Source organism: Rhinatrema bivittatum, chromosome 8, assembly GCF_901001135.1.
Source record: "Rhinatrema bivittatum chromosome 8, aRhiBiv1.1, whole genome shotgun sequence".
Classification (NCBI taxonomy): domain Eukaryota; kingdom Metazoa; phylum Chordata; class Amphibia; order Gymnophiona; family Rhinatrematidae; genus Rhinatrema; species Rhinatrema bivittatum.
The window spans coordinates 192,155,299-192,180,410 of NC_042622.1; the positions used below are offsets into that span (position 1 = coordinate 192,155,299).

Below are 25,112 nucleotides of genomic sequence, written 5' to 3' on the forward strand. Positions count from 1 at the left end.
ATTTTTCTTTGTTTTTCCAAGAATGGTCACAGTATGACAGTAATTGGACCAGTTTCTCTTCAAAAGACAGTAAACAGGTATTTGTAAAAAAAAAAATTACTCCCTTATGTTTCATCAGCACCTTTTTTTTACAATTTAACCACATTCTACCCTTTTTCCCCCAGTGGCAGAATTGACTATCAGATGGTAATATTACTTCCTCGGGTTAGGTTTCTATGAGGGCGGTATCTCTAATTTGCAAGGCTGCTGTACTAAAAATGCTCCCTGATCCTGTTCACACTATGTGAATATACAGAGTGTAGCTGTAGCATTTCTTGCCAGCAGCCTGGTTGGAGGTCACATCCAATATGGAGAACTGAGTTCACCCTGCACAGGCTAAGAAATCATTTCTCAGTCTCACTTCTCATAACAATGTTAAACTGAAGAAACACTCCAACAGTGAGCATGAGAATGAGGGATTTTGAGATGATTTAAGGTTCTAGGAGAGAGCCTGTGGCATTTTACCAGGCTCCTTTTCAGCCCCCTTTGAGAAGCTCTAGCAGCTTAAGTTAACAGTGAAAGCAACAGCCAGTACAGTAATATAACTACCAAACCAGGAGCTATCTGCTTTCTCTTGCTGATCATCCTTTCCTATGGTTTCACGCCACACAGATACTTTCATAATTTTGCTGGAAATCGTACACTGACGCACACAGATTCCTGCCTCTCTCTTCCTGCACTCACTGCAGGCTCAGCCAAGCTGGCCGTGAGCATTTCGTGCTGCTGTTTCTCATCACCCTCGCCCTAGGTAGCCATCATTCCTCTCACCCTAGCATTTTCTCATTGCGTGTGAGCGCTGCCCTAACACTTTCCTAGCCCTCACATAAGTTTGATCGGTGGGAATGGCTCCATCATCAGAACAGGATACAATTTCAAAGCTGTTCGGAGCAAGTCACCCTTATTACTACTACTGTGTGCTACTTTTATAAACATTACTCCATGTGCTGTACAAAAACATAGAAGAGACAGTCCCTGCTCAGAAGAGCTTAGAATCCAGTCATGACAAACATACAGGGAAAAATTCCTCGGACATTTCTACTGCTCTGGGAGGCAACCACTGAAATACCTTCATTAGAATGAACATGAATATTAATTTATCATCCACCTAAAAAAAAAAAAATAGATTGCCCTCCCGAAACCCTGGTACAGTCAGATTTCCCCAAACCTCTAAGTCACTGACAAACTTAGCTCACCCTGCCTCTTAACCTGCAAACACGTCCATGCTGAGTATTCCTCCTCACATGCCCTAGTACAGCACAAAGCCAACCACCTTCTCTTACACCACTTACCACTGCCTTTCTGCCTGTTTGTTTGTTTTTTTTAACTAACAATCAAAAGAATCTACTGCTGCCGGCCCTGCACTCCCTTGGAGACGTCCAGAGAAAACAAACTGGCAAGGATTTCTTTTGCTGCAGTCACAATTAAGAGGAGAGAATAAAAGGTAAGTAGGCAGAAGAGGCAGGGAAGGCAGGAGCGAGGCTCGGTCTTTGCCCAGTCCTCCCAGGCTCAGGGAGAAAGTGCCTCTGTGAGAGGAAAAAGATACCCACACGCGCATGGGGGGGTAATTTTGTTATAAACCCGTGGCGCCACGATCGGCCCTTTCCCCAGTCCCTATCCCCCCACCTATCCTTTCTCCCTTTTCCCCTCTCCTCTCCTCTCCTCCCCGACCCTACATTGTTTTTGTTTTACAACTTACCTGCTCCTCCCAGCAGAAGAAAGTTGCGCGTGCCAGCCGGCTCCCGTGTATGCGTCACCAGAGCAGCGCCCCCACCCCTTCCCTTTTTAAAAGCCCGGAAGCTCCGGGCGCGGCCGGGCCCCTTGGAAAATGCACTCGGCATGCGTGCGGCCCAGCCACGTGCGTATCTCCCAGGATTTGCGTGCTTCAAGCTTTTAAAATCGGCCCCTAAGTGAGGAACTCCATGTACGTTTCATAATTGTGAGAAAATCGCTACATTTCTCACTAACTTTTTTTTAAAAAAACGTTAAATTGGCTCCCTGTCACATCTGCAGTTGAAAATTCACCATCGGGTTAAAAAAGTCACTAGATCTAGCCACAGAAATCACTAAGGGCCTCATTTTCTAGAGTATCGCAGGCCTGCGATACTCTAGAAAACTGCGCTAATGGGGGACGGGGGTCGAAGCGGGGGGGGGGCAGTCCTGCGCTAGCCGGCAGCGATCGCACCGCCGCGGTGCGATCGCTGCCGGTTTCGCACCCAATAGCGCCACCATAGGAGGTGTAGCTATTGGGCGCGGAGTAGGACGCGAAAAGGCCCTTACCTTTTCGCTGTCTGCAGCGTCTTCGCGGAGTCGGCCCCGGTGACGCCCCCGACTCCTCCTCTTCCGGGGCCGACTCCGCCCCGATTTAGGTAGCGCAGGCATGCGCTACCTTCGCAGGCTATCGCAGGCTTGCGTTAACAGCGCAAGCCTGCGATAGCCTTGGTAAATAAGGCCCTAAATTGGCAACATTGCTCCCACACAAAACTGAGCCTGAGGAGAGGTTTCTAGTTGAGATCCTATTGAAGTAGGGGGCGCATGCCCATAAAACCCTCTCCCTGATTGGCCAGCTCTGAGCCCCTCTCACAGCTTTTCTTTTTAACCACCAGCAGTTTCTCCGTCAGGCAGCGCAGCTCCCATTTGGGAGGATAGATGGTTGCTTTCCTACCCTATGGTATGCTCTTTCCTCAGACTTCTTTATCTCTGGCCCTGCATAGGGTTACCAACTGGTTCCAGATTGTCAGGATAGGTTGAGCCAGTCCTGGTTTTACCACACTGCAAGCAGAGACTTGTCTTGCTTTTTTTTTTAGAACTTGCGATAGGGAAGTCAGAACTACAAGTCCCTACATGCAGTGGGGGTAAAACCAGGACTGGAGTAACCTATCCTGAAAATATGGAGCCAGTTGGCAACCCTAGCCCTGCATGATTCCCTCTCACAGCTGCACGCCACACAATCCCCTGGCATCCATGAGCTTACAGGTGCGCTGCTTCAAATCTGTTTCTCCTGCGGGCCAGTTCTTGTGACGCTGCAGAGCATGGCACAGAGCCTTGGGGGTCCTTCCTGCACCCAACGTCTTGCCTGTGGATGCAGAGCCATCTTCTAAGATGGGAAGAAAAACGATGTTTAAAAATCAGACGGCTGCCATACTCCAGCTCTGAGACTGCTCAGTTTACAGGCCCCTTAAAAGGGCTGCGTGTGCTCATGGACACTAATGCCCAGAGGTGAGTATAAAAAAAATTGGACGCTCCCTTCCGCCAACCTTGTTACAGACAGTACAAAATATTTCCTAAGGAAATGCCTTACCTTAGCCAAGAAAATATTCTTGTACTCCACTTCTATCACATTACTTCTCCTTTGTTTTAAGGGAAGAGAGGGTTGTCCCAGACGTTTCTCCCTGCTCCTTTGCACCTCCAGCTCATTTGGAACCAGCCAGGCCTCTTTGGGCTACAGTGCCATGAACATTCATTCAGCACCACCCAGGAGCGAGGGGATTCCTAATTTTTATATTCTCCTCCCAGCTCACTTTAGCCCAGTCATTGCAATGATGGCCCTTCCTTGTCTGAGAGCCGCGGAGCACGATTTCCTCCATGCACGCTAGGTTTCAGCCAATGCGCATCGCCTTCGTGCAGTGACTGGCATTCCCTCCGCCCAGAGAGCGGCAAACGCTGGGCAGCATCCCCAGCCGGAGCAGGGAAAAGAAGACCCAAGTGCTCTGCACGGCAGTGCTCAGTACTGCCAGGCAGCCACGGGTCCGGCCTCAGCGCACTACTTGTTTAAATGAAACCCATCCCCAAGCGTACATACACGCAAAAGGTAGAACAGTCTGTAGCGAAAAGGTGAACTGAACTGTAGGACAATCTTGCCAAATGGGGTTACAGAGCAAAGCTTGCATGCCCAGGTTTACTTGACTGGCATGCATTACATTTGGCTTGAGAAATGGAATTCTAGTTCCTCAGCCACAACTGGAACTTCTCCCAGGCAACGCTGTCCCCTGGGTTTTGCAGAACTCCAACGCGGCTTCTCCCTTCATTCAAATCCTCTCTGGCCTTGGTCTCCTCAGACATTCTCTCTCTGCTTCTTCTGACCCTCAGCTCTTGCAGGGCTTTGTGGAACCCCCGATTCTCCTTTCAGCTTCTCATACCACTCTAGTGCCTTCCCCTAATGCTCTGAGTCCCACTGCCGCTCATACCCTGGCACCCTCTTCCACACGCTCCACCTGATCCCTAAAGCTGGAAAAGTCCACATTTTAATATTCTCCCTAAGCAATTTTCAAGATCCACATGCCGCCCAGTGCCCAAAGTGCCACACTGTGACAGACAGGCCGACCAGCTGACACAGGCCTTTTATATATAAATATAGATTAGTTTACCTAAATATGTTAAATCAGGTCAGCAAACACAGCAATCTCTCTACTCTATTCAATTTATTAAGGAATTGATTTTGTGTGCGCGGCACTCAGATCACACATTTGGCTTAAATGTAGAGAAATGAGGTTTAGCTGCTTGGGTTCAGATTGGGTTCCTTTCTACTCACAAAGCCTGGGACTGGGAGCAGATGGAAAAGGGTTGCATTATCTTCCATTTGTTTAATGTGCTAAACATTAAAAACACCCGGCAGTCTAAACTATTTGGAATTCCCAGTGCGAAGCCCAGCAAGATTGTTATTCCCACCACAGTGGCAACTAGGTCAGCTCATGATTTACAAGCATGAACAATTAAGACCGTCAGCTTACAGAATATGGCCCCTGTGATAACAACTGGGTGGTGGTGGTTAATTTGTTTATGATCTTTCTAGCAGGGCCCAGCTTCCTTTCTTTCCCACACCGGCCTTATTAACTCTCCATTGTAAGAACAGACTGCAGCAGAGCAGATTTCTTCCATGTACAAAGATGATGAATTGGATGGCAGAAATGGCAAGGCATTTGAAAGAGCTCCTAGAAATATGCTGCTTTTCTAATCATAGAACGGGGTACGTGATAGCAAGGTTTCATTCCAGTCGGCATGCAAGAGATACTGCTTGCTTTTTAACTTGGGACAAATAAAACTGCAAGCCAAAAGACAGTTTCCTTTATTATAACATAGTAACTGGCCTGAGAAATATAGAGTCTCATTCAAACAGGATTTTCCTTCCCATTCTGTGCCTGTGGGGGAAAGAGGCTCTTTTGAATAAGGCCCGAGGTCTGTTTTTACAGTACTAACTCGCATCAGCGTTGGTATTGATGGTCAGAAGAGCAATATCCACTTATCATGCCTAACCCCTGATTTCAAGCGGGTGTTGCAAGCTGAAGGGTGAACCTCCAGAAGCAAGGGGGGCTCTCTTGACAAGACCCAGAACACAAGCTGCATTTGTGGCAAAGGGCAGATAAACCCTCGCCACCTCCGGCTGGCATCGTTTATCAGAGGAGTCATTCACAGTTGACGTGGCTTATGCCCACGACCGCTCATCACTGATCTAAGTTGGTGGGATGGGCATGGAAATGACTGACTCATTCACATTCTTAACTCAAGAGAGAAAACTCTGATTTCCTTTCATCTGCGGGACCAGACAGCGGGCACAGAAATGGCGTCCCACCGTGCATGTGCCTCTTCCATTTTACCTGTCTTAATAGGTGGGTTTACTGAAAAGAGTTTCTCTTATTTCTATCTTTTGAGATATCTGAATATTCTCTTCATATAACTCCTCTCCTGCCTATCTAGTGTTACCAAGTCTGAGTTTTGCAATAAAGAACTTCAAAATTAGAGCAGAAGGCAAATATACACTAGTCCGGCCTTACAGACTGGCCATCAAGAAGGCCCATACCTACAGCGGTAACCCTCCTTGTAAATGTTTCCTCTGAAATGTATTTATATTTGTTTGAAATAGTTTTGAGGGAAATATTATTCTGCTCCATCATATAATTTATGTTGATTATCTTTGAAATTCAAGAAGAATGTATTTCAAACCTAGTTTAGGTAAAGCTAAACAAAGCTGCACTTAAGGCTGCACCGCAGACACTCATGAATGCACTCACATAAACAGGATGGCTATCTTAAAGCAAATACTACTTGTTTTTATCTCATTGTTTTGTTAAAAAAGTGTTCTATAATTTCTGTATATTATTGTTTTTATTGTAAATTTTTTATTGTATTAGTTATAATATGTGTTTTGTACTTATGCTATGTTTTCTTTTTGTTTTTATTATAAACTGCCTTGATTATATATTGAAAGGTGGTTATATCACGTAAACCAACTAAGTAACGCCCACTGAGTAAAAGATACAGTATTTGTATTTTGAACCCCAGTCCAATATAGATCATTGAATAAATAAAAGTTAAAATGGAGGCAAGGAAAGCAAGGAAGAAATACGGCAAGGTGGAGGAAGATATACACTGCATAGGATAAATACTGCAGATCTATAGAAGCTAGATGTTGTAAATGAAGAAAGAGGTGTATGGAGGTGACCTGCACAGACTGGCAGTTACTACCCTTAACAGAAGGCATGGGAGTAAACTGCACAGAGCAGCCGGTACAACATGGGGGTAACCTGCACAGAGCGGCAGTTACTACCCTTAATCGAAACAAGGGGGTAACCTGCACAGAGCAGCAGTTACAACCCTTAACAGAAACATGGGAGCGGCAGTTACTACCCTTTACAGAAACATGGGGGTAACTTGCACAGAGCAGCAGTTACTACCCTTAACAGAAGGCATGGGAGTAAACTGTACAGAGCAGCAATTACTACCCTTAACAGAAACATGGGAGCAGCAGTTACTACCCTTAACAGAAACATGGGGGTAACCTGCACAGAGTGGCAGTTATTGCCCTTAACAGAAACATGGGGGTAACTTGCACAGAGCAGCAGTTACTACCCTTAACAGAAGGCATGGGAGTAAACTGTACAGAGCAGCAATTACTACCCTTAACAGAAACATGGGAGCAGCAGTTACTACCCTTAACAGAAACATGGGGGTAACCTGCACAGAGTGGCAGTTATTGCCCTTAACAGAAACATGGGGGTAACTTGCACAGAGCAGCAGTTACTACCCTTAACAGAAGGCATGGGAGTAAACTGTACAGAGCAGCAGTTACTACCCTTAACAGAAGGCATGGAAGAGAGACAGTAAAGGTGTGGGAAAGAGCAGGGAGCAGGATTTGGGTGCTTACAGCCTGATTTTAAAAGTGTGCCGCGTGCATTCTACAACGGGCCTGGCCACACGCATAATCCCTTAACATGCAAAAGTGCCAGGCCCAAAGAAAGGGGTGGGGAAGGGGCGTGGTCTGGGCAGGGAGGGGTGGGGCGGGCCGGGACAGCGCCATTCAACCTTATCCCAGGGAAGTGAGCGCTGGCAGCCGGGCAACGCACAGAGATTACTTCTGCTCCAGAGGAGCTGTAAGTTCGCAAAAAATAAATAAATTTGGGAATAGTTAGAGTAGGTAGAGGGGATGGAGAGGAAAAGGGAAGAGGGAGGAAGGGTAGGGTTAGGGAAGTTCCCACCCAGTCCATTCCTTAATTGGACTCCTTAATTGGAGCGGACTAGGAGGGAACTGGGGACCAGCCATCGCATTGCTGCGTGTAGGTTTTAAAATCCCCCCTCCCCTCGTGCGAGTGAGTCATGGGCCTCCCACACATGCGTGCGCGTGGCTATCAGATTTTATAACATGCGCATGCCAGTGTATGCATGTTATAAAATTGGCGCATGGGTCTTAAAATCGACCCCTTAGAGAGCTAAAGCTGGGGCTAAGAGCACCAGCTGATCTGAGATAGGTGCAAGCAGCTACAGAAGGGAAGGAACAAGAGATAGAGATGGGGATCAGGAAAGGAGTCCAATTGTAGCAAAGAAATGAAGTAGAGCATTAAACATGGTTGGTGGGATACACACCAAATTATAGGGGGAGTTTATAGTGTTGCAAGATACACACGCACTTTAATATGCTTGTAGTGAATTTTCAAAGGGAAATCACCTGGGTAGTTTCCCTTTCGAAAAATGTGTACAAGCATACATGTACAAAGTGACTGTAGACATGTTAAACATGGGAGTAACCTGCACAAAGTGGCAGGTACTATCCCAAGAAGCTTGATGGTCGTTTTCTGCCATCATTACTATGTTACTATGATATTTCTCTGCAGGTGAATGACTGAAAATCCAAGCTGCACGTGCTGTCTTTCTCCCCACCTCCGACTTGGCTTCTTTTTATTCAGGATAAACGTACACATGTGGTGAAAGCTCCTATGTAATTTTAGCTGCTGAAAGGGGAACAATTTTTCAGTCAGGCCAGTCTTCCTTGTGAAAACTGTCCCCCAAGGACATAAAACATAGGTGTGTGTGAGTAAAAGGCTTATTATAAAATTGAAAAGCAAAAATCTAATTAAATAGGTGAAACAGAAGGACCATCTTACTAAGCACTACCAGTCTTCTCGACCTTCGTTGCTTTTTAGATAATCATCGGTCCAGAAATTCAAGTACATTTTTAAATTATTTTTTGTGCAAATAAAATAGAATGTAAAAGTCCACTTATCTTTGTGTTTTTTTATTAAGTGTACTAATCCCATCAGTCCCGACACATGCCGTGTTTCGAGGTAAATCTCTGCTTCAGGGGATTATCTTATAGTAAACAAATGCTGAAATACAAAAGAAAAACATAAGACAAGACTACTAGCTTAGGGGCGGATTTTAAAAGGAGCGCGAATAGCCTACTTTTGTTTGCACTCCAGGCGCAAACAAAAGTACGCTGGATTTTAGTAGATACGCGCGGAGCCGCGCGTATCTGCTAAAAACCTGGATCGGCGCGCGCAAGGCTATGGATTTTGTATAGCTGGCGCGCGCCGAGCCGCACAGCCTACCCCCGTTCCCTCCAAGGCCGCTCCGAAATCGGAGCGGCCTCGGAGGGAATCCTCTAACGCCCTCCCCTCACCTTCCCCTCCCTTCCTCTACCTAACCCACCCGCCCGGCCCTGTCTACACCCCCCCCTTACCTTTGTTGGGGGATTTACGCCTCCCAGAGGGAGGCGTAAATCCCCGCGCGCCAGCGGGCCTCCTGCATGCCGGGCCGCGACCTGGGGGCGGGTACGGAGGGCGCGGCCACGCCCCCGGACCGCCCCGGGCCGTAGCCACGCCCCTGTACCCACCCCCAAAACACTGCCGACACGCCCTGAAAACGCCGCGACGACCGGGACCGCCCCCGACACGCCCCCCTCGGAGAACCCCGGGACTTACGCGAGTCCCGGGGCTCTGCGCGCGCCGGTAGGCCTATGTAAAATAGGCTTCCCAGCGCGCAGGGCCCTGCTCACCTAAATCCGCCCGGTTTTGGGCGGATTTACGCGAGCAGGGCTCTGAAAATCCGCCCCTTATTGCACAACAAGTTAAGAGCTATATGCACTGTTCAAGACTGACCCTGGAAGTGTGCTGCTATTTATAATGTCCCGTTATCCGACCCAAGCTTCCAATTGGCAATTTAGTGAAACTGATGACATCAGTAATAGCTATGGGTGAAAAGATTTTCAAAATTTCAAAGAAAAAGCAGAGAAAATCATTCAAATATTAAATCAAAGAATACCAGTCAATTTCAGCATTTAGACCATGAGGAAAAACTGAATTAACTGTGAAAATCCAAAATTGTTCTCTAAAATTGAGTATGTAATTCAAATTTAATTCTCGTCCTATATATGTTACTTGTTCACCCACATATAGTTTCTGGCATGGACAAGTGATAACAAAAACTACCCCTGAGGAAGTGCAATCAGAGGTGCCATGTAGAGAAAAAAATGTTTTAGAGTCAGGGTGTGTGAAAGAAGACATTGTTAATGTAAGTGGGCACACAGAGCAGTGGTCACTTTCACACACATGGCACCTCTGATTGCACCTCCTCAGGGGTAGTTTATATTATCACTTGTCCATGCCAGAAACTATGGGCCTGATTTTTAAAAGCATTTACTCATGTAAAACTGAGTTTTACTCAAGTACATGCATTTTATTTGAGTAAGTGGGCCTTTGAAAATTACTACAATATATACCATTGAATTGTCCATTGGATTTATTCACATAAGTGCACTTTACTCAAGTAAATGGCTTTTGGGAATTGCTACAATAGTAATTACATTTATGTGCGTAACTCCTTTTGAAAATTACCCCTAGTATGTGGGTAAAACATCTCAGATGATTAAGACACGCATTATAGAACATCACTCCAATATAAAAAAACTTTCGTGAAAAGGCACCCCTAGTTGACCACTGGGTCTCTCTATCTCATTCCCTTTTGGATTTAAAATTCTTTGTCATTGATGTTGTTTCTCCTCCTCCCCAGGGTGGGGCATTTCTCTGAAATTCTAATCCGGAAGGAGCAAAAATGGATTCACACTTTGAATAGTTTGACTCCGTATGGTTTAAATAATGAGATGGAGTGGAGGTTTTTTTTACCTAAGTTCGTTTGCTGCAATCTGATTGGCTAACCTTCTCCTTGCTGCTGATTGGTTGATGTTTTTTGCGCCAATCTGACAGCGTTTAAAGCTCTTCTGTTCCCTATACCTGTGCACGCCCTGCAAACCTACCCAACTAAGGATATTGGTATGTCATTCTGTTTGTAGTACATCGGCTGTTCCCATTTGTTTGGTCTCATTTTAATGTAATTCGTTTCTATGTATTTATTTACAGATTGTTGTTAAAATTCGCTGTCCCTCCCGACGCAGCCTTACGGCGAAACATGGGGTCCATGTCGGGGGACCCTTTTAAAGATGTAGATGTATACAGTGGAGTTGCCGCCTTGTGAAATGTTTAACCTTTATTGATGAAACTTTACATGTGGACCAATAAACCTTTTCGGCACTTATTTTTCATGTATTATTGATGCTGAGTGCAGCTACAGCTCTCCTTTGTTTCTTTGCACCCATAATTATGCCATGTTTTTATAAGTAAAAAGTTCCCTTAAAGCGGAAATACTTTTTTGACAAGGCAATCCTGGCCAATTGTACAATAAATGTAGGTGGTAAACGATGCGGTCTTGGTCTGTTCTCTAAAATTGTTTCTATTAGGATCAAAGACTCTTCTTGTGGCACATTAGTGTACAGGGACCGAATATCTAAAGAAGCAAGGTAACAGGAAGGCATATCATTCTCAAGCAATTCCAATTTATTAAGCATATGGGTGGTTTCCCCATATATAAGATTTGGCAGATTGCAAAGCCTCCCATAAAAAGAAATCCACAAAAATGAATAAAGGCTCCAGTAAAGATTGTATCAACGAGACGATTGGGTGTCCCGGTAGATAATCTATACGTTTCTAACTTTGAGGAATGTTTTTTATATCCATCTCATTTCTTCAATATCATCCGGGGCTAGTCAAGATATATTGATGACGACTCTCAGTGGAGTCATGCCCCAGTGATGTTTACCAAACACTGCCACTGACGTGCGATCCCACTCACCTCCCTGCTTGCTTTGCAACAAACACCACTGGGCATGGCTCCACTGAGATCCTCTGCCTCTTCTACAGAAACCACCACGTAAGAATAACTTATCCTTTATCAGCCTGGCTTACTCCAACCCTAACCACTGAGGCCTGTCAATTACAGCTACTGCATACCATTTTCAAACCCTCACCACTGAGGCTAGGTTTTTTTTAATGTTTTTTGTTTTTTTTTTAAACTAGTTACACCTCTTCCTAATTCACCTTAGCATCCTTCCCACTCTGGCCACCCCCTTGTTGTGCTGTTTCCCTACCTTGAAATCATCAGATATAATTGCCCCGAGGTCTCTTACCTACTCTATGGCCAGCAGTATCTCGCCTACCACCATGCCCTGCTCCCTCAGATTTCTGCCCCCCACATGCATGACTCTGTATTGAAGCACTCATTGAGCTTTCTTAGATGGCTTCTCATACTCAGGTATCTCACTCTGTTGCAGATTTGACTGCCACCCACAAAAAGACGAAGCTAACTGACTTTATTTTTTGAAAGCAGCAACGACTGGAACATATTAATATAAGTAGATGGCAGATGACCGCAGATGAGGATCCCCTGGGCCCGCTTACCCTGCCTGGTCACCCCTTGCCTCTACTGCTTCAGCTAAAGGCCATAACTATAAAACATAAGCCTCACAAGGGTATTTTATTTCTTCTTGTAGGACCCCAGCCATGATCGGCTGTTCTTTTGTTGTGAACAGGAAGTTCTTCGGAGATATTGGCCTTCTAGATCCAGGAATGGATGTGTACGGTGGAGAAAACATTGAACTGGGAGTAAAGGTTAGTCCCGTAGTATTTTTATACAGTCTTTCTGGAAAATATATATTTTAACAAAAGATTGCAAGATATTTGTATTCTGAAAGGAGATAGGCATAACATAGTAACTCTGCTAGGCTTTCTACTTTTATATTGCTTTTCGGTTCAAGAAGGATTTGGTGCAATTTTTTTCCCACTGTCATTTTTTTTTTCTTTTTGGGTTACAACTCACATATAATTACACTGCAGTCAGGAAAACCGAGGGCCTATCAGCAGAAAAAAGACTGTTTGTATTCAGTTAGTCATAATGCAAGGCTGCAGCATTTCATTTCCCCCTCTTTAGGACCACAAACAGATTTTAATGGTCTGCAAATCAGGTTAAAAGTCATAAGGCTGGATGTACTAAACCTTTTTTCCCTGTAGACATAAAATGTGAAAAAATATTTTAGTGCATCTGGCCAAGCAGGCATTATTCAGAAAGGACTTTTCCCTGTTCTGTGCATATGGTGCAATCTCTTTGAATCAGACCCCCACTCCATAGCAGGGAATGTAATTTGATCATTGCCAAGAGGGTAATTAATGTGTAGCTGGTACTCAGTCTATTTGCAAGTCTCTTGGTCTGGCCTCTCATCCGCCCACCCCCACAACTCCTGCAAAAAAAATTAAGCAAAAATCAGTTCACCAAGTTTCAACAAATCATGCAAATATTGTCAAAAGTTCTGTGTTGTTCATGAAACTTTACTTATTTCATTTAAAATGATTTATATAATGCATGTTCAATGGTATCACAGCGGTTCACAATAATAAAAACATACGCATAATTTCACACTGCAGACAAATAGCCAGCAAAACAGAAATACAGACAAATTAAAAATAATTACAAAATAATCTTGAACTGATGTTTAAAACATGCAATGCCTCCTCAGCGTGCTCTGCTAATGTTACTGAAATAGGAGGAATGATTTGCCTCAGTTGGATGGTTGGTGGCAGTTAATAATTTATCTGGCTAAAAGCTTTTTCAAATAGCCAGGTTTTGAAGGCCTTTTTAAATGATTTGCTGTCTGCCGAGGTTCCTAAGTATTCAGGCATTGTGTTCCACGTTATGGGGCCGGCTATGGAGAAGGCTCCATCTCTTTCTTGGGTGTGCCTGATGGATTGTGGGAATTTCTAACAGACCTTTATTAGCGGATTGTAAGGCTGGTTGACAGAATATGGTGATGACAGGAGAGGGTGGAGGGAGGGGAAAGGAGAAGGCGGGATGAGCTGGAATTGGGGAGGAGAATGAGTGCTTTCCTGGCTTTTGTTTTGGCCATAGGAGTCTTTCCCATGTCCACTTTATCTGCTCTTATCTGGATATTTAAATTAGAGATGTGAATCGTGTGATCGATCGTCTTAACGATCGATTTCGGCTGGGAGGGGGAGGGAATCGGATCGTCGCAGTTTGGGTTTTTTAAATATCGTGTAAATTGAAAACCGGCAACCTAAAACATCCCTAAAACCCACCCCGACCCTTTAAAATAAATCCCCCACCCTCCCGAACCCCCCCAAAATGCCTTAAATTACCTGGGGTCCAGTGGGGGGGGAGGGCGGGAAAACCGGCACACTAAAACAACCCTAAAAGCCACCCCGACCCTTTAAAATAAATCCCCCACCCTCCCGAACCCCCCCAAAATGCCTTAAATTACCTGGGGTCCAGAGGAAGGGTCCTGGTGTGATCTTTTACTCTCGGACCTCCGTGCGTTGTAGAAATGGCGCCGGCGCTACCTTTGACCTGTCAACAGGTCAAAGGTAGCGCCGGCGCCATTTTGTTTTTTTGTCCCCCGACATCAGGAGCGTAGGAGATCGCTCCCGGACCCCCGCTGGACCCCCAGGGACTTTTGGCCAGCATGGGGGGGCCTCCTGACCCCCACAAGACTTGCCAAAAGTCCAGCGGGGGTCCAGAACGACCTCCTGCAGTCGAATCGTTTTTCCGTACGGAAAATGATTCGCGGTAGGAGATCGTTCCGGACCCCCGCTGGACTTTTGGCAAGTCTTGTGGGGGTCAGGAGGCCCCCCCCAAGCTGGCCAAAAGTCCCTGGGGGTCCAGCGGGGGTCCGGGAGCAATCTCCTACGCTCCTGACGTCGGGGGAGCGTACGGAAAAACGATTCGACTGCAGGAGGTCGTTCCGGACCCCCGCTGGACCCCCAGGGACTTTTGGCCAGCTTAGGGGGGCCTCCTGACCCCCACAAGACTTGCCAAAAGTCCAGCGGGGGTCCGGAACGACCTCCTGCAGTCGAATCGTGTTGCCATACGGCCGGCACCATTTTGCGTATGGCTGGCGTATGGCCGGCGCCATTTTCCGTACGGAAAAACGATTCACGGTAGATCGTTCCGGACCCCCGCTGGACTTTTGGCAAGTCTTGTGGGGGTCAGGAGGCCCCTCCAACCTGGCCAAAAGTCCCTGGGGGTCCAGCGGGGGTCCGGGAGCGATCTCCTACGCTCCTGACGTCGGGGGACAAAAAAACAAAATGACGCCGGCGCTACCTTTGCCCTGTCATATGACAGGTCAAAGGTAGTGCCGGCGCCATTTCTACAACGCACGGAGGTCCGAGAGTAAAAGATCACACCGGGACCCTTCCTCTGGACCCCAGGTAATTTAAGGCATTTTGGGGGGGGTTCGGGAGGGTGGGGGATTTATTTTAAAGGGTCGGGGTGGGTTTTAGGGTTGTTTTAGTGTGCCGGTTTTCCCGCCCTCCCCCTTCCCCCGATTTACGATTTTTTGACGATAAATCGGGGGAATTGTTATTGTATCGTGGCTCTAACGATTTTTGACGATTTAAAATATATCGGACGATATTTTAAATCGTCAAAAAACGATTCACATCCCTAATTTAAATACAGGCTGGTCAGTCATATTCACAGCCCACTGGGTCCTATTTATTTTTTTTTTGCTGAGGGCGCTGTAATTTGTGTTTGAGTTTAGCATCCTCAATCATTTTCAACAGTTGGCTCCTATGGACTGAAAGACCTCAACGTGCATACCCTGCAAAAGAGGAGAGAGTAGGGGAACACAGTACAGCTATTTAAATATCTGAAAAGTATGAATGCACAAGAAGCAAACCTTTTCAGTGGAAAGAAAATTGTGAAACTAGGATTTATGGTACGAAGCTCCAAAGGGGTGTAGACTCAGAGAGAATGCCAGGAAATATCTTTTCAAGGAGAGGGTGGTGGCTGCCTGGATTGCTTGCTGTTCCAGCGGAGGTGGCAGAGACAAAAACAGTAACAGAATTAAAAAAAACAAAATAAAAACAACCCAGTGAGATAAGCACAGAGAATCCCTGGAGACATGAGGCACTAGGTAAGATGCATGGAGCGGCAGTTCAGCCTGTAACAGCAGTGGTTAGACTGCCTTCTGCGTGCAGGAATGCATGCAACGGTTACAGCCCCGGTCAGCACTGGGCAGACAGGATGGGACCATTTTGGCCTTTATCTGCTGGCATTTACACATGCATGGCTGATAGGTCATTCTGGCACTTGCAGTCCTGCTTTCCTGTGCAGTGCTATAATCCACTGAGCTGCGAATAAAGTCTCATGCATGTTCCTATTAGGATTATTGTCTCTCATCCCCAGAGGTAATTTGTCTGACGTTTATACTGTAATTTGGCTCTAGATATATTTGAAGTTCAGGAGCCTAAGATTAACTTTGCTCCATGGTGGTTCAAAGGTAGGGGAAGCTTTTCAAAATGCTTCAAAATACCGAAATGGGAATAAAATATAAACCTTAAAGGGGTATCAGTCATTTCTTTTGTTGGCTCTACTATAATTGGCAGCTGAATTATTTACCATGAAAACTGGATAAGGCAAGACTGCAGCGTTAATATTCTGAAAACGTCAATAGTTAATGCTCCTGAGTGAATCTCACAGCCCCAGTTAAGCGTCTGTACTGTGAAGTCTCAGACAGTAATATATAAATGTTTCACAGACTTGTGCATTCGCTTTCCAAAGCAATGGATGAAGGCCATCTGCATATTTAGGTTTCAGTTCTGAAAGCTCTTCCAGCCCACTTCAAATTAACATTGATATAACTTTCCAGAGCAGAAGTAATTTAAGAGAAAAATTTGCATCATGCTTTTCTGCTTCTGTGCTTTGTTTGTATTGTATTTTGCTAGCCCAAATTTGCTATATTAAAAATCAGAATACATTTTGAGCTACTTGCAGCCTTTACACAATTGTAAAAATCTATTATTATGCTCTGAAAGGAGCAATTATAACACACCAACCAAATTCTAGTCCCTCAGAAAGGACACACATTGATGGCATTATCTAGAAAGGGAGAAGCACAGAACATAACAGCAGGATAAGCGCTTCTCACTGATCTTGGGCTTTATCCTCGCTCCCCTGCATCTGCACTCCGTCCCAGGCTTTCTTGTATTTGGTTACTGATTTGGCTTCCACCCAGGGCCAGCTTTAAGCTTACCAGTGCCCTGTGTGACACCTGAAATAGGAACACAGAACCCTCACCCCCCCCCCCACCCCATGAAAAATACAAGAACAACGGGGCTCCACAGCTCCAGCATAACACCTCCCCCCCACCCCCCATCCACTCAAGAATGATGAAGGTTTAGTATCCCCAGTGTTATACCTTTTGGCCTCTTCCCCCCCCCCCCCCCCCCTTTGTGCTACATTGTCTCCTCTCTCTCTCCCACTCCCCCCTTCACCCCCAACGTCTGCCCTGCAGCAGATTCTTTTTTATTTCTCTTCCTCCTTCCCAGCAGATCCTTGCAGAAAGTAGGGTCTCCCAAGACCCTCCTCCTACCTAGAGCTGGAGTCTGAATCCTTCTCCTGGGGAAGCTGCCCCCTGCAGTGTCTAAACACTTCATGCTTCGGCTGAGGTGGCAGCAGCCACAGTCCGGTGCCGAACAGCTTCGCACCTCCCATGTTCTACAGGAGCCACTGCTTGCAGCCGCTTCTGCCACCCGAAAAGGGGTCTCCAGTTCCTATCAGGTCAGCTGAACATGGCAAGCCTGGAGTCTACTTCAGAAGGACACTGGCAGGGGAAGGGCCCCAGAAAGTGGCCCTGCTTCCACCGCTTGCACAATGGCCGGATTTAGGCACAGGCATCATGGGAGCGCGCCCAAAACGGGGACTCCCCCCTGCTGTTCTCCGATTTCCAGGAGAAGGAGGAAACCCCTTGGCCCCCAAGTTCTCTGCCTGTGGATGCTGTCATCTTAAATCTGGCCCTGCTGACTACAGCATGAAACCCCCACCCTGTCTGTGAAGAAACATTTCCTTATTTATCTTAACTGTTGGAAATCTGGAGAAGAAAAACTAATGATGATGTTATGGCTTTGCAGCCGGTTGAAAGTACAACTTTAATATAATAGCTCTGGAGAATAAGTTGTTATCTAGGCAATATGGCCAGCAGTACCCAGCTATAGGAGCTATTTTATTCTCCGCCATGCCTCTATTTCCTTCCCCTCCACTGCTAAGCACATCACATTTTTACATATCTGACAATAAACAAGCTAGAGGCTTATGGAATAAAGTTTAATATGCATATTAAGGCCATTTTGCTCGTGCTAAAAACAATGCATGTTCAGAATATTCCTCAACACATTAGGCTGTAAGTGTTAAAATTAGCATTTACCTGCATGAAAACGAGGGAGTGTCATATGCAAATAAGACTGTACTGGGCCCAAGGGCAGCAGCAGCATAGGAAGCAGCCCTCCAACTGCTATTTGACTTTCAGGTCCAAATCTAAATATGGCAATTTTCATAGCTGGGCTGATTAATGTAGCTAGACTGACACAATTGAAAATTCACAACCCCCCCTCCCCAATCTGCTGTCATATTCTCTGTAATATTGCAAAGTGAAGCACTTGTATCGTGAACTGCTTTGAGCTACATGAAACATTATGAAGTTTATTATTCAAAAGTTTTCCATCTAAATGGCAAGGTTTGGGTTATTCAGCCCCTTACCTGATTAGATTTCAGTCATTATCCAGCTAAAATGTAGTTGGATAAGAAAGAGAAGTGTTCCGGGAAGGAGTGAAGTTTAAAATCTGCTATAACCGGTTAAGTTAGCTAGATAATTTTAGGCCTGCTTCAGAGCAGGAAATCAAAAAATGTAATCGTGTGCTGCGTTAACTTTTAATGTGATTGCACATTAACAAGAAATTTAGGAAACTTCAAAGAGATGAATGCATCTCATCATTAATGAATTGTAAATGTCCCTTTAATCAGAGAATGTCCTCTACAAATATCAATCTATTGAAGCAAAATCCCCAACATTACACAGGCTGAGCAATTGCTCAATAATAAATGAATTTTAAACAATTCAGTCTCCCGACCCAGGACTGTGTTTTGCGAAGCTGTATCGGGTGGGACAAGTGCAAACTGAATGGGTGTCAGGTATTCTCTGTGAACAGAATCAAATGAAATAAAATAAAACAGTAAATTGCAAACCCACAAAAAGGCATGGAGCAAGAGGTATATAGAAAACATATGTACCTGATTCAAAAAGAACAATATATAGTATTGTAAAGGAATACCAACAATGGATTTAAATACAAAGTAACAATTCCCTAAAAGAGAAGAAGATATTTTATACATAGGTTAAATGCATGAATGAGAAACAATATAACAATATACTGAGTCAAATTAAAGAAAAGAAAACCACTCAATTCATTGTTGAGTATGTGAAAAATGTGTAAAAAGGTGTCTGTAAATGTAAGAATAATGGGAGAAAGAAAACTTCCACATATCTAGTTAAGGGACTAGGCGAGCTTCAGAACGAATACAAGAAAGAGCCACAATAAGCATTTTAAATGGCTCAACAGATAAAAGAGAGAGAAGACATAGAAACTGGAATGTGCGCTAGACCAAAATAATGCCAACAGACCAGACATCAGTGATAATTGTGGCCCGAAGGTGTCCACAGACAGAAGTGGACACCTTCTGTCTGTGGACACTGAGCATCTTCTATTAAACTGAAACAGACACTACCAACCAATCACTACAATGTTTTACTTCTTGTTAAACTTTTTATCTCTCCTCTAACTCTAATCCCAGTTAGAATAACCCCTGTTTTATTGTAACTTTTTCTTCTATGCACTTGTTACACTTTTGTAATGTATACTCTTATGTTTTAGCTATGTACGTTATAATGTATTGCTCACCCCTTGTTTTATGTAAACCGACATGATACGAACTTCCGTGAATGCCGGTATAGAAAAACACAAATAAATAAAAAATTTAAAAAAAGTGTAAATAGAAACTGCTGAAGAAGTGTCTGCCACAAGAAAAAAAAGTTAGCAGTACTTGATAAACAAGGGCAGCAGTAAAGTGTGTACGTATATAAAAAATGCGTGAAATAAAATGCCAGTGAAGATGCCCAGAGGTAGAGGAGTATAAGCTGAACAGGCACAGCTAAAAGATTATTACATACCCGATTAAAAACAGTAAATATAAAGAGGATTCTGATCGCGGGCTTGAAGTAAATACCTTAAAGATAAGATTACTTTTTGGACTTGGAGAAATCAGCTACACACCATGATGACTATGGAAAGCATGGCGGCACGTGGCTCCCCGACTCGACGACGACGATTTGCTTCCATCTGGGGTCCTTATCTTCAGACATTGCCACATCGAGCGAGGAGTTTGGTTTTGAATGATTGATTGCTTCAGGGTGGCTGCTTACTGACTCTTCCTTGTGGTGCCTTCGCCTGAATACTTGTTTTTATGACTCTTCAGTGTTCTACTCTCTGGGGGGGGGGGGGGGGGGATGGTCTTGGGATATTGTTGGGTCTATCTGACGGGGGAGAGATATGAACACACTCTCTCTTGTATGGCTTAATTCTGCTTGATATCCAAAACCCAATAAAAATGTTTGAACAAAAAAAAAAAAAAAAAGATAAGATTAAAGATCCGTCAGACGGACAAAATGAATTAACAGTGTTTTCAACAGAAGGAAGAGATGGAACCCATCATAAACCACGTTCGAGACACCATAAGACATAATGAACTTGAAAAGTAGAGGAGAAACGGGAATTGGGAAAAATGTTAAGAAAAAGCTTATACATACCTGTGTTAGGAGCTCAAAAAGCTTTGAGCAATTGTAAATTAGGGGCTGCAACGAGCGTCCAAGACTGACTTAGCAAGCGGGGGAAAGGAATAACATGGCGATTTAAATGCAAAGTCGACTTCCAAAGTGCACCAAAACAGGCTGTCATTCAAGGAGCCATCAGCAGATATGGCATCAACTTTAAGTTAGGGAACAGGGACTCTCCTGAAAAATGCAAGAAACAAACTGTAAAATCAATAAAGGGAAAAGAGGAGGAGATGAAATGGTGTAAGCAGATTTATAAGAAGAAGCAAACTCCATGGACAGACCTAACGTTATCCAGCCTTGTTTGGCCGGATAACTTGTTACTTATCCAGATAGCATTAGAAGCCATCTGAGTGAGTAACAAATGTAAAAGGGCCTGTGGTGTAATCCCCTCCTTCCCCCACAAAATTTCATATGGCCCCTGTCGGGCTGTGCATCCCCCATCTCCCAAATTCCTCCTAAATTTATAACTAAGCTCCTGGGGCTCACAGTTCAGGCCCCTACCCCCTTCCTCTGTTCTTATTCAAAAATAAAAATCTGGCTCCCCCTCCCCACCCAACGATCCACACACGCAACCCCCCCTGGTCCCTTTTGAGCTTCATTTATGTAACTTCATTTATGTAACTTCATTTATGTAACTTATCTTTCCATGATGCCCTTTCGGGTCATGGTTTATGTCCTTAAAGATCAGAACAGAGTTAATTTATCCTAAAGTGATTTCTCTATTCAGGAGGTCCTCCAGGCCTAAAACATACAGCAAAAGGGTAAGTGGTTGATTTCATTAGACAGTACAATGGCCATTGTCCATATGTGCCAATTCAGGAAAGAAACACATGCCAACGAATCCTCCTTCACCACATTAATTGTAGTATACCAGAAAGAAAGGGCACTTCAGGAGACGTATACTCTTATCAGTTACTGCAATGCCACTGTAGTGTCCCAGTGTGTTTCAGAATTCAGGGTCAATTAGTAACATATTTCAGCTTATAGCCAGCACAGTCGCTCTCCTTTCTCACTCAGCACGCACAGCCTTGAGCCTCTGACACCTGGCAGCTTGGAGGTGCAATCCCCCAATCCTGGGGTGTAATGTGAACTGAACTGAACTAGCAGCAAGCATGGACAAATTTTGCTCAGGATTACTGGGCCTCAGTCTCACCAGGACACGACAGCTACATCGTGCATATTAAATATGAGGTAGCATGCTTATCAAGATCAGAATTATAAATTTGAACAATCTGATATTATTGTAAATGGAGTAAATAAATGTTCTGTCCCCCGCAGTACATGTTTGTATCTGTATATACTGTAGTTTTAACTGTGTTTAGTGCAGTCTTCCCTTCTGAGGATTCTTGATATTGAAACACTTTTTGTAACCCATGATAAGTCTGTGAGCCTTTGCCCTTAAGAGAAGCTCCCTCCCCCCTCCACTTTCTCTCACTATTGGAAGAGCTTGAATGCCCCTCAATCTAACTTGAGTCTTCCTAGGTGTCTTATAGGCTCAAGGGACTGCCCTTCATGCTTCCCCTGTGTCACATGGTTCTTAGGTTCACTGCCATTGGACCTTGCCCCCCTGCCCCTAGCTTATGGAGGCGTTTCCTCTAGCAACTCTGGACGAGAGCTCAGTCTTGCCCATGCTTTCTTCTGAGCCAGCAGCGCTCTGTAAAACCCTGTGAAACGATCGGGTTTATACCTTTTCTCTTACTGCCTTCGTCTGAAGACTAAATCAGCCTCATATCCCTCAAGCTTCCTACCTCTACCATAAACTAATTCCTGCAACACAAAAACCTCCTTCACCCTCCTGCTACGCTGTCTCCAGTTGCCAAAGATCTTTGCCTTGGGGCTTAAGTTTGAGATGCAACAATTGTAAATAGAATTTACCTGTACAATAAATAATTTCAAACTTAAAGAATCTTTGTCTTGAGGACTGATTGGAGAAAACGTTTAGCTGCCTGGATGGCAAACTCGGATGTCTGCCTGATCCAGAACAATAAAATTAAAATAAATACCTGCCCGATTGTTGCTGGGGCCACAGGAACCTGGGGAGCTCCTGGCAGCCAGAGAGAGCCTAGAAGTGCCGCAATGAGTTTTTAAAAAATAGATAAATGCCACTCAGTGCAGCTGGTGCCACACTGCAGCTTAAGTCAGCAGACAGTGTCAGGGCTGTAATCAAATCCCCAGCATGGTTACAGTGCAGGCCAAGGGGTCCTCACAGACTTGGGGCACAGTGCCTGTAGGAAAATTAAAGTTTAAAAGGTGATTAAAACCTGTCAGAAACTGAGGTATGTTGGTGGTGGTCACCAGGTGAGATCATATAAATATGGATTTAACCCTTGGTTTTTGGAAAAAAATGTTTATTATGTAAGTTAAAAATATAATTAGCTGTAAAAATGTTAAAATAGCTAATATGGTCATGAAAATAAACAGGAGTACTGTTAGATTTATTTAAAACCTAAAAGTTTGGTATGATTTTGCACAATGCAAATGGAGTTTTTTTTATTGGTTTCATTTTCCCATTCATTTTAATTGGCAATCTAAAAAGTAATAACAAGTTCCTTGCAGCTCTCAGAGAGAAAAAAAAAATTCTTTGCCATCCCATAGACAATGCCATGGTATCGCCATAGTAATGATAGCTCACCCCAGGATCTATGCAAATCAGCTGAGTGATCAGTCTGTGTAGTAACACCAAGATGAGGCAAAGCACAGAAAGGTTTGAGAAGTTATTTGCCTTAAAAGAATGTTTTGAACATACTTAGGATCTCTTCTGAGGATTTTTCAGAACACACATGGAAACTGCCGAAAGAGCTGTTTGGAGCCTGAGGCAGAGCTGTGTGCTGAAAATCTGAGATGGAGGCAGGAAGACAGCTGTTTTGGAACTGCAGGCAGAGCAGCTGGAGATTGCAGAGAAAGCACGTGGAAGACTGCAGAGAAATCTGTGTGCTATAGGCTGCCGGCAGAGCTGTTGTGACAGTGTGTGAAAATGGTGCTTACTGTAATTCTAATCCTTTTCTGACGTATGAAATTAATTAAAATTTGGGCTTTCTATAGCTGGCCCATGGTATTTTTGCCAGCTTTGATAGATAAGTGGATGTGAGAAAAGTGGATGATTGATTGGTCTGATTCTGAGCTGATTTAATTGAAGTACATACTACCTCAGAAAGAAAAATTTTCATTAAGTCCTACAGACTTCGGATTGTGTACAGTCCACCTGTAGATAAAGGGGCTGCAGTGTTTAATCACAAGACCTGTAAATAAATGTACCTCTGTGTTGTTTCCTTAGAGGAAAAAAAATCTTTGCAATAACTTGGAATATAGAAGTCCTACAACTTGTTCCTGTCTTTACTGGCAAATAAGTGTGGAATGTGAGAGAGAGATTGAATATTTTCTTTATTTGTGAGTTCTCTTAAAGCAAGCATCCTTAGACAGGGTTGAAATAATTATATTTTGATTTCTATTAGCAAGAACTCCAGTGTCATTTATATATACACACGCTAGCAACATTATAGACTGTGGAAGACTGGCGGTGTGAGGCAGTCAGTCTTTATTATTGATTTGGTTTGAGATAGTGTAGTAGGTGAACCATGGTATCCTGAGACTTTGTATTCAAGATCAGGTCCAGTCTGTGCCATCAAGCAGCGTGAGCTATTCCTCAATCACAAGCCACCAAAGCTTCACATCATTCCTGGGTCAGCGCTCTCTACCCAGCGTTCACAAGCAGTGCTCTCAAAAATTATTACCCAGCAATCAAAGATAAGTGCGCACCAACGAACTGTGACACAATTTTGGTAAATTGCAATAGTGCAACGCACATGGAAACACAAGAGGTCAAAGTCACTGAGTTAAATCAGGTTAAAGATAAAAGTTGTTAGTAGAAAATTCCAGAATTTCCTAAAGAACTTGTAATAAGTTAACACAAAGAATTAGATTTCTTGAATTAAAGTTGAAATTTAACATTTGTCTCATTAAGAAGTAATCTTTGTACAGAACCAGTTTCTATTCCAAACTGTGTTAAGAATTGGTGAGCGTCATATATGAAAAATTGTTTTTTTGTGCATCAGAAGTATATTATTTCTCATTGAAATTATTGATATTATTGAAAGGTTTGTTTGCTCAATAATCACACTTGTTTCTAGAAGTGAAGAACCTAGAAAATTATCCATTTGCCAGCAAAATAAAATCCTTTAATTTAATTATAAAAGTGCTTCTATTTTGATTTATTTTCTGGTGAAGACACTCTGGGTGTGCAGACTATCTCCATACCATTTTTCAAAGCGGAAACCCCAATAGCCTTACCATCTGACTACTCACATGACAGTGCCCGAGATAGTTTGGTGCCCAAGGGTGTTTACACTAAATTAAGCTGAAATTTTCCTCATTCCACCGTGCCTAAGATTCAGTAAAGATTTTCACAATAAGGACTTGATAAGCCATAAATCTTAAGACCACATCATCAGATACTCTTTTTATTTTAACGTTTGTTATCAAGATAATAAATACTGTATCTAGGCTTAAGCATTAGATTTTTTATATATTTATAACATAAATATGCAGTGATCCTGTAGTCTTTTGGAGACAATCAACTAACAATTGCAGCGTGCTGATGACTAGCCAGCCAGTGAACCAAAAGCACGAGACTTGACTTTTTATCCTTTGGCATGGGTATTGACCTTGGTAATATCTTGATCTATGAGGATCATCACGAGTAGGCCTATCGGATTATAAAATCAATTGTTATTGATAGGTAGAAAAGCTTCCACTAGCCTGGATGATAACAATGAGATACTTTTACTCCGGTCGTTTGTCTATT

At 44.0% G+C, this 25,112-nt stretch overlaps 1 protein-coding gene across 2 annotated transcripts in view; it reads left to right on the plus strand.

Annotated features, from left to right (window-relative positions):
• Window positions 1-25,112, plus strand: part of GALNT17 (polypeptide N-acetylgalactosaminyltransferase 17) — a 564,093-nt gene that overhangs the window by 401,884 nt on the left and 137,097 nt on the right. For both annotated transcript variants that reach the window (XM_029612687.1, XM_029612688.1), the window contains one exon: window positions 12,128-12,245. In XM_029612687.1, the coding sequence (XP_029468547.1) occupies window positions 12,128-12,245 (118 nt within the window). The remainder of the gene's footprint in view (window positions 1-12,127; window positions 12,246-25,112) is intronic.